Source organism: Hemiscyllium ocellatum, chromosome 22 (assembly GCF_020745735.1).
Source record: "Hemiscyllium ocellatum isolate sHemOce1 chromosome 22, sHemOce1.pat.X.cur, whole genome shotgun sequence".
In the NCBI taxonomy this organism is placed as follows: domain Eukaryota; kingdom Metazoa; phylum Chordata; class Chondrichthyes; order Orectolobiformes; family Hemiscylliidae; genus Hemiscyllium; species Hemiscyllium ocellatum.
In genome coordinates, this window is record NC_083422.1 from 50950596 (window position 1) to 50961347 (window position 10752).

Here is a 10752-nt window from a genome sequence, read left to right on the forward strand (position 1 = left end):
TTAAGCGTGTTCCCTTGTGTCATCATGACCCAGCTTGCAAATTCACACAACTGGCAGCAACACAGATTTAAATAGATTCCGAGTTCATTCTTAAACTGAGTCCATAATGAGTTTGTTTTGCTATTGCTATCAGCTACAAGAAACCAGTGTCAGAATCCCACAGAAGTAGCAGGACATTAATAATGAACTAAAAGCAGCTTGTAAGCAGGTAACAGGATAAACAAACACTTGCATGCATTCATACATTTGGTGCAAGTATAACTGATAACAGAGGTATGTCATAACATGTTCAAACAGATTGATTAAAAGTGATTCAAGGAGTCTGATGATGCAATGGTGTTATCCCTGCCAACAGGCCAGAAAGCCTGGATCAGTCCCACTAACTTGGGGGAATCATATGTCTGAAAAAGTTGACTGAAAATAATTTTCAAGGCTCCTTTCAGAATGTCAACACAGCCGAATGTACTTACAGTCAAAAACTACTTCTGAAATGAAATCACTGTTACAACAAAAAGCAGGGAAGCCAATTTACACACAGTAGGCTCCTTCTAATAGCGACAATGACTTGGGTCTTTTTTTAGTGACATGGATTCAGAGATCGATATTGGTCAATCCCTTGTACTCCTGTGAAATAGCTGCGAGAAATCTCAACGGCGAACAGAACCACAACAACGAGCACCCGAGCTACAAATCTTCGCACAAACCTTGAAAATCTCATGTTTATCCAAGACAGCATATGAGGCCTCAGTTCAGTATCTAGCCTGAAAGACAGAGCTTCCAGATGTACATTTTCTCTGCAATGGACTTTTTTCCCCAAGTCTTCGCACTGTAGCTCCACAGAGCTTATACCAACAATTCCATGAAATAAGGTGAAGGAACAAGCCATGGGTGGTTGCAGGGGCAACATTTAAGAAAGGGAGATCTCACCATAGTACACCCACACCCCTTCCTTAAAAAACAGACCAGAGATGTGCACAGAAGGAATTGAGATGCTTCATCTTCCCACCCTAGTCTTCCACAGGAGAGCCACCTCTCCTCAGTGTCCTCTCCTTTTACATCAGGTGCTGAAATCTGCTGCCCAATAGACTAACTTTCTACAATCAATGGACTATATATGATGCCTGATCAGCTGATCGCTTGACTCACATTTTCTTGAGAATAATGCACAACTAGCTGTCAGAATCCAACTATAGTGGGAAATGAATAACCGTTTATTGCTCCAAGTGCACCTTCAATTGAGTTTTAAATTTGAACTGCCTGACATTGCCTAGTAGGGTGGTGCTCGGATCAACACTTGGACTGCACCTATTCAAAATACATGTTCATGTTTTAGATGAGCGAACTTAATGTAATATCTCCAAGGATGCAGCTGAAGCTAGGTAGAAGCCGAGTTGTGAGGATATTGAAGAGATGCATCTTTGTGATTTGGACAAGCTGAGTGGGCAAATGCATGGCAGATGAAATATAATGTGAGATTATCCACATTGGTGGCAAAAATAGCATGGTTGATTATTATTTTAATGGCATTAGATTGTGAAAGGGGGGATACAACGGGGCACAGGTATTCTTGTACACCAATCAAAGTAAGTGGACAGGTGCAACAGACACTGAAGAATGCAAATGGTATGTTGGCTTTCATAGCAACACAATTCAAACACAGGAGCAGGGATGTATTGTTGCAATTGTACCAGGCCTTGGTGAGACCACACCTGGAAGATTCTGTGCAGTTCTGGTGTCTTTATCTGAGGAAGGATGTTCTGGCTATGGAGGGAGTGCAATGAAGGTTTACCAAACTAATTCCTGGATAGACAGGACTGACACAAGGAGAGAAATTGGATTGGTTAGGACTATATTCTGACCATGGGACTATGGAGGTTAGAAGCAGGAGTGGGATCTCAAAGAGCCCGATAAAATTCCAACAGGACTAGATAGGGCAAAATACAGGAAGAAATACCTAATGCCCTGGGGGTCCAGAAATAGTAGAAGAATATAGGGTAAGCCATTTAGGACTGAGATGTGGAGAAATTTCTTCAAACATGAGAGTGATGACCTTGTGGAATTCATGACCACAGAAAGTGGTTGAGGCCAAAACATTGAATGTTTTCAAGGTGGTGTTAGATATAATTCTTACAGCTAAAACAATCCAGGGATTTGAGAGGCTGCTGTGGGGGATGTTCAGCATGATCATATTGTACAATGGAACAGGCTCAAAGGGCTAGATGGCACACTCCTGCTCCTATCTTTTGTGTTTCTATATCTCTTAAGAAATGGAGATGTATTTCCTTATAAAGGAAAACTATTTAGTCGCTATGAAACTTGCAAATAAGTTCCTCCTTAGGATAATAGCTACCAAAGTATTTATCAAATCTGTTGCTGTTTCTGAAGATATGTGTAATTTCAAATAAGTAGAAAAAGCTATCTACTAAATTCAAAGATTTTCAAACAAAATATGTTTGTGAATGCTGTACTCTTAGAAATAGAGTACGTAATGCAATCAAGACTTAACTCTTGTATGCAATGAATATCAAATATTCCATTAGCATTTTTCAAGAACAACAGCTTTATTCACTGTGCCAGCCAATCAGTAACACTCTCAGAATCAAGTTCAACGGCAAAGATGCAGCAATGAGTCTCAATGCCAGATTTAGGAAAGGACATCAGCCTGTAGGGCAGCTGTGATTGATCTTTATCAAGCAAATGCAGCAGGATAGTGTACAATGTGGCTGTCAGGTGAACATAGCCAGCCTATTTGGACCATGACAATACTAACATTGAGGGCTAGAAGAGCAATATGCAAACCTGGAATTACAATTTGAAAAGGACAACACTTACAGAAATAGATGCAAAACATTGCAAATTATGTAAATTTGAAATAAAAACCACCATTAATGAAAATACTCAGGTCAGGCAACATTTGTGGAAAGTGGAACAGAGTTAATACTTTGAGTTGAATAAGCCTCTTCTTCAAAATGTCTTGCAGGAGCACTGCCAAGAGTTAAACAACAGAAGAAAATGCCGGCAAAAAGCAAAATTATATTGAAAAAACTTTTTTGATCTAAATAATAATGGGAGCTTTGAGTGAGGCCTCTTCAGGAGTGCTGTGTTCAGTTATTAGATTAGATTAGATTAGATTAGATTACTTACTGTGTGGAAACAGGCCCTTCGGCCCAACAAGTCCACACTGACCCACCGAAGCGCAACCCACCCATACCCCTACATTTACCCCTACCTAACACTACGGGCAATTTAGCATGGCCAATTCACCTGACCCGCACATCTTTGGACTGTGGGAGGAAACCAGAGCACCTGGAGGAAACCCACGCAAATTCTTGTTGCCCTGTTACAGGAAGGATATAAGTAAGCCAGAGAGAGGTCAGAAATGATTTAACAGAGTGTTACTGGGAATGGAGATTTTGAGTTATAAGGCTAGACAGCCTGGGACCTTTTTCACTGGTGTGTAGATGGTTGAGGGATGACCTTAACGAGGCTTATAAAATCATGATAGGTGTAGATAAGGTGAGTGACAGCTGTCTTTTCCCTTTCCAAGGCTAGGCAGCTTCAAGACTAAGGACATTTTTTTAGTGAGAGGAGAAAACTTTGTAAAAAATCAGAAGGGGCAACGTTTTTGCACAGAGGATTAATTTGTGTGCATAATGAACTGCCGAAGGAAGTAGTGGATGTTGGTACAGTTATAATGTTTAAATGACATTTGGATAAGTACATAAATAAGAGGAATATAAGCCAAGTGCAAGCAGGTGGGACTAATTTAGTTTGGGATTATGGTCAGCACGGACTTGTTGGAACGAAGGGGCTGTTTCCATGTTGCATGACTCTTTGACTCTGGAAACGGAAAGTTTTTTCAATTTCTAATCTAATTTTCTCCATCCTGTAAACATTACTCAATGCCAACATATATTATTCCACTGAGATTTCATGACATTCACAATTTTAAAAACTGCAACATTAAGAAATGTAACATGTAGCAGATTGCTGCCCCAAGGCACAAATCATTGTTGCTGGCAATGCAGTGTTAAAGAGTTATAAACTCTCAGCCATAAGGAAAGTTAAGTGAATCAATAATTTTAAAATCAATACTGCATTATGGCTGTCTGTGAAATTCCAGTAAAACAAGCCATTATTTTGAATTCAAAGGTCTCGTCTCGCTGTTTATGCCGGATCCAGAAGCGTCAAATTCCAGAAATCAATTGTAATGAAAGGTAACTTGACACTTTGAAACTGATTACCCATCCCACATAGTGTCCATTTTTTTTTGAATGAGAGAAAATATGGAAAGATATAAAAAACAAACAAATAAATTTACTACCTAAAAACAAATTTTAAAAATGCCATTTTTAATATTTCTATCTGAATTGCAAGAACAGTTACAAACTTGTCAAATGCTTCTCATTCAAAGTGACAAAACGTTTTCTTTCTGTCCAATTTCACTGTTATCCTGAAAGGGTGTACTCCTCTAAAGAAACACAGTTCCTCAGAAACTGGTTGTAACTGTGACCATCCTGCATTGAGTTCTGATGTATTGAGCCCAAAGGAACTTACAAAAACATATTCTGGAGGGATCATGGGCTCAAGTATGGAAAACAGAATTGCAGTTAAACTAATTTGATTCAACTGGCTTTTAAAGAATCAGCTTTCATATTGATACTTACATGCAGTCTGAAACATAGGAACATGACATTGTGATAAAACAGACAAAAACTACACGGAGAAGAGAGCCTCAATCTATTTAGATATCAAAAATCCAAGATTAGTGTCACTAGGTTACCAGTAAGGACAATTTCTGTCTCCTTATTCAAAGACAGGTATATGTTTGTCTTTAAGGGAGTGCAACAAAAATTTATTGCATGTGATTTCTGAAGCAAGGAGGATGTCCAAAGAGAGATGCAATAGACTTGGCCCATTCTCTTGGGTGTTTATGAGAATTGAAAATGTGTTGCTGGAAAAGCACAGCAGGTCAGGGCACATTAAGGAGCAGGAGAATCGATGTTTTGGGCATGAGCCCTTCTTCAGGAATCAGAATTAAAAATGTCATTGAAACCTAAAGTTTTTGAGGGGTTTGACAGGGTAGATTCTAGGAGGATGTTTCCTCCAATGCAATCACAGTATCAGAACAAAGGGTCAGCTATTTAGGATATTAGGAGATGTTCCATTATTGATTTAATTCAAAAAGAGAAGGATTGATTTTTGAACACTAAGAAAATCAAAATAAATGTGTGTAATATAAGATAGAGTTGGGTAGATAACCTTACTGAATGGTGGAGAAAGCTCAAAGGTTGTATGGTCATATCTGCTCCATTTTCTTATGTTCTTATGTGTAAAAAAACATAAAATTGGAGTCGTAAGATCAAAGGGGTCAGCCAATTTTATATCATATATAAAGTTTAGATCTGTTGGCATCAACATAAGCTCTGTGGTGGCAACCTCCCAAAATAGATGATCAAATCTAGAAACTCTGACTCAATCAACAGCGCTGAAACATTATCTAGGCCATCTTTCAGACAAAACTTTAAGCTGAAATCTTTTTTGCCAACACTTTGATGCGAAAGGTTGCACAGTTCTATGTGAGGAGTGCAGATTTTCTTAAAGAAGTGTTGAATACTTATTCCACAACATCACAACAACAAAATGCATGACCACTTAATTCAAAGGACCTTACAAATTGTCAGATCTATTTCGTTCATGACAATAAGCAACAAAAATGTAATTCACTGTTGTAAGGTATTTTGAACATCTTGAGATTGGGAAGGCATTGTAAAAATACTAGTTTTGAGTTTTTTTTAATGTTACTGAACATCTTGGTCTGGTAAGACAAAGGAATAGTGATAGTTTAATTGAAGGACTAAAAACGCAACAGATGCAATTTATCTTTAATGGATCTGGTTGTTTAGTAGTTGTCAACAAGGCCAGCAACATTCCATGAAATAGGGTAAATGTGAAACTTTCCATTTTGGATGGAAAGAATGTCTAGTTACTCAGTATTTCAAGAGACAAAGTCTGGATCGAACTTAGTTTGCATATCTTCAGTAGATTTTGAATATTAAGGAATTTGTTCATGGAGTGGGATGTTGAACTTGAGATAGATTATCCATGATCGGGTTAGAAGCGTTAAATAATGTGCACACTTCCATCGCTTATATTTAGGCTTGCATTTGTATAACCCCTCCCCATCCCTTACATTTATTCACGTTGATTTGCAGTGATCTAAAATTATAAACAAGGAGGTATGTCAGAAAAAAAGGTGCATTCTTCGCTTTCAAACAGGAGGGAACAGGAAATAAATACGAGCGGAAACAAGTTGCTTGGTTTTGAGGACTGGTTGTCAAGTCGGACACCTATTATTGACCAGATTTGCAATGAATCAGGTCGGTTCATCTTATTACTTGAACAACCAGAATGCTGAACAGCTCGGGAAGGCCTAAGTGAGGGCTGTCTGGCACAGGAGAGATACAGATCCCAGTCAGGGCACTGGGGTCCATGCGCCGTTACCAGGTGGCGCCTACTCCTCACCCGGGGCCCCTCCACAGACACCTCTCCTCCTCCCAGACCAGACAGGCTCTCTACAGCACCTTGCACCTCCGTTCGTACCTGTGGCTAAGTCGTTGGCCGCCCCGTCCTGCAATCCACTCACAAACTCCTCCACCAACCCGAGCAGCCTCATGTCGGCCGCCATCTTCCACCGCCGAGCCGCGCAGGCGCAACGAGGTGGGTCCGCCACGTGACCACGAACAGCACTGATCACATGATCAGACTCAAAGTAATATGTGCAGAAACTTTCCTTCACTTGGTACCTTGGAGTTTCATTCTGTCAGGCAAAGGCAACATAGACTGAATTCAATGCCGATGATAAACACTTTTAATTACACGGTTGTTTGGTTGTATCACTATTATTGAAAAAATAGAAATGAAGTCCTATAATTTTTTGTAAAAGTTTTTTCAGGTTGTTTGGTTGTATCACTACTATTGAAAAAATAGAAATGAAGTTGTATAATTTTTTTGTAAAGGTTTTTTCAACAATGCTCAAATCACAGAATAATTACAATGGGGAAGAAGGAGATGCTGGTGTAGTGGCAATGGGCTTTTGTTCAAATCTCACTGCAGCTGGTGGCGTTTAAAGCTAGTCATTGTAACTATTGATTCTTCTAAGTATCTGGTTGACTAATATACTTTAGGCAAAAGTGAGGACTGGAGATGCTGGAAAGCAGAGTTTAGATCAGAGTGGTGCTAGAAAAGCACAGCAGGTCAGGCAGCTTCTGAGGAGCAGGAAAATCGACGTTTTGGGCAAATGCCCTTCATCAGGAATGGAAGCAGGGAGCCTCCCTGTGTGGGAGCACCTGCTGTGCTTTTCCAGCACCACTCTGATCTAATATACTTTAGGGAATGCAATATGTTTGTTTTTACCTGCTCTGGTCTACATGTGAGTCACCATCATGTGGTTAACCGTCAACTATTCTCTTAAAAGGCATTGTTAATGACAACAGAGTGGCACAGTGGTTAGTACTGCTGCCTCACAACGCCAGAGACCTGGGTTCAATTCCCACCTCAGGTGACTGACTGTGTGGAGTTTGTACATTCTCCCCGTGTCTGCGTGGGTTTCCTCTGGGTGCTCCAGTTTCTTCCCACAGTCCAAAAACGTGCAGGTTAGGTAAATTGGCTATGCTAAATTGCCTGGAGTGTTAAGTGAAGGGGTAAATGTAGTGGAATGGGTCTGCGTGGGTCCCTCTTTGGAGGGTCAGTGTGGGCATGGTGGGCCGAAGGGCTTGTTTCTACACTGTAAGTATTCTAAACTCAACATCCCATAAAAGGAGGCCATTAGGCCTACTAATAAAAATTATGAATTTTGTTCCATATTACTTTTGGTCTCCTTTAACTTTCTCTGATCCATCCCTGTGGTTTCTTAACCCTAAAACTTGTCAACAAAATAAAACCCTTCTTTCCTTCTTTGATTCCTAAAAAGAATCATTGGATTCAAAATATTAACTCTCTTTCTGTCTCTACATTGTCAAACCTGCTGGGTTTCTCCAGCATTTCCTATTTTTGTTTAATTTTAAATGATTTCCCCTCTCCTGCCTTCACTTCGTAAACGTGCACATGACATACAAACCAGGAGAAGGGTTCGGCTAGTTAATCTCTCCAGCCTGCTTATCATACAACAAAATAATAGCTCACTTTATTGTAACCTCAAATCCACGTTCCCACCAACCCTGTTAACTTTTTACTCTCTTGCTTAACAAGAATTTGTCAAGATCTATCTTAAAAATACTCAAAAGGTGACCCTTTCAGGAACAGTTATTGTTGCTGTTCAAATTGAAATAATCATCTCATTTTAATTTATTTTTAAAATGGTCAATTTGAACAAATTTAACTCAAAATTAATTTATCTTTTTAAATGAGTTTTGAATAATTCCTTAACACCACAGTATTTCAGGCAGAAGGGCTAAATTTGAATTTTGTTTCATTTGTTCATGGGATATGCTAGCATTAATTGACAATCTTGAGTTGTTCTAAGGATCAAACATTTTGCTGTTCATCTGGAGTCATGTTTAGGTCAGATCATGTCAGGACATAAGCAGGAGAACGTGAGGATTGCAGATACTGGAGATCAGAGTCAAGAATGTGGTGCTGGAAAAGCATAGCAGGTCAGGCAGCATCCGAGGACCAGGAGAATTGACATTTTGGGCTTAAGCCCTTCATCAGGAATGAGATTTGTGGAGCGGGAGGAAGTTGCTGAGAGATAAATGGGGGGGGGTTTGGGGCAAGGTAGCTGAAAAGCGATAGATAGATAAAAGTGAGAAAGTGATAGGTCGGAGGGGGAGGTGGAGAGGATAGATGGGAAAGGTGATGGGCAGGTCAGGAGCGCGGTGCTGAATTGGAGACTTGGGACTGGGATAATGTGAGGGGAAAAGGGAAAATGAGGAAACTGTTGAAATCCACATTCATCTCATGTGGTTGCAGGGTGCCAAGGCAGAATATGAGGCATTCTTCCTCCAGGTTTTGGGTGGTAACGGTTTGGCAGTGGATGAGGCCCGGGACCTGCATGTCCTTGAGAGAGTGGGAGGGGGAGTTGAATTGTTTAGCTATGGGCAGTGGGTTTGGTGGTGCGGGTGTCCCAGAAATGTTCTCTGAAATGATCTGCAAGAAGGCGTCCTATCACCCCGATGTAGAGGATGCTACGTCGAGTGCAACGGATACAGTAGATAACATTGGTAGAGGTATAGGTAGGATTCTTTGGGGCCTTGGATGGAGGTGAGGGGAATGGTGTGGGCACAGGTGTTGCAACACCTGCGATGGCAGGGGAAGGTGCCAGGAGTGGGCTGTGGACTGGTGGAGGGCGGGGACCTGACGAAGGAGTCATGGAGGAAATGGTCTCTCTGAATGCTGATAAGGGTGGAAGGGAAATATAGCTCTGGTGGTGGGGTCTATTTGGAGGTGTTGGAAGTGGCATTGGATAATGTGATGTATGCGGAGATTCGTGAGGTGGAAGGTGAGGACCAGGAGTGTTCTGTCCTTGTTTCATTGGGAGGGGTGGGGTTCATAAACAGATTGCCTTCCCTGGAGAGCAGTATTGAACCAGAAAGGTGTTTAAACATCAGTCATTGTAAATTGGCCACCATGAAGCTAGTTTCCAGACTTTTCATGAATAAAAAGCTGAAAATGTGTTGCTGGAAAAGCGCAGCAGGTCAAGCAGCATCCAAGGAACATCCATTCGACGTTTCGGGCATAAGCCCTTTTCATGAATAAAACAAAGACCTGCGGATGCAAGAGATTGAAACAAACAGAAACAGAAACTTTTGACTGCTGAGTTTCTCCAGTCTCTGCAGTTGCTGGAGATCTGATACAAACAGACATTGCTGCAGAAACTCAATATTTGTGAAGTAAAAGCTGAGTTCACGTCTTGAATCTAGTGACCTTTTTTTTCCTGAAGATGCTACGAGATGTACTGAGTTATTCCCCAAGCAATTTCCATTTATTTTCCCCAAATCAATTATCACGCTGGGACTCCAACTGAAGTTATGAGAGGCTGGGTCTGAGTTACTCAACGAGTGATATTGCCGTGGTCCTTAGCCTATCGCCCTAAGTGAAGTCTTCCCCATTCAGAGCATCAGGGGATCGCCTTAGCAACAGCAAGCGTCCGGTTGCTAAGGAAGCGTACGCCAGTGGTGGGGGCGGGTCGTTAGCAAGTGCGCGTGTGCAGCGGGCCGTGCGTCAGGTGCAGGGACGGTGCTACCCAGCATGCACCGGGCGGGGTAAGGGGTCGGCGCAGGCGCGTTGGGTGTCGGTCGGCGGCGACGTCGCTCAGGTGCCCAGGTGGGGAAGGCAGGTTGTCGAGGGTGATCGGCGGCCCGGCTCAGCGCAGCCTTCGACAGACATGGAGTGAAGCGAAACATGTAGATGTATATCGGTAGACAGCGCAACTTTATCTTTGTGACATAGAGAGAGAGAGAGAGTGAGTGAGAGTAAGTGTAGAGTCTGCTTTATCGACCGAGATGGGAAGCTCAGTGAAGCGATGAGGGGTGTAGTTTTTCAGGAGTAGGTAAAGGCCGACTGGTTGCCCCTGGTTACGGGCTGGTACCTGGTTTGGGAGGGAGAGGAGGGTTAGTTCTGTATCTGCACTGCGCCTGGGGTTTGAGGGTAGGCTGGGGATCCTCTTGGTCCTAAACTTTGCACAGACTGGTGGTGATCTTCAGGATTTTGCGTTCTTTTGGCAGGGAGGGTGGGTGGGTGGGGAGTTCGACG

At 41.8% G+C, this 10752-nt stretch overlaps 1 protein-coding gene across 1 annotated transcript in view; it reads right to left on the reverse strand.

Annotated features, from left to right (window-relative positions):
- mms19 (MMS19 homolog, cytosolic iron-sulfur assembly component) overlaps positions 1-6697 on the reverse strand; it is a 71478-nt gene extending 64781 nt beyond the window's left edge. The window contains exon 1 of the mRNA XM_060842216.1: positions 6604-6697. Within this exon, the coding sequence (XP_060698199.1) occupies positions 6604-6688 (85 nt within the window). The 5' untranslated portion in view covers positions 6689-6697. The remainder of the gene's footprint in view (positions 1-6603) is intronic.
- Between the last annotated feature and the right edge of the window lie 4055 nt (positions 6698-10752).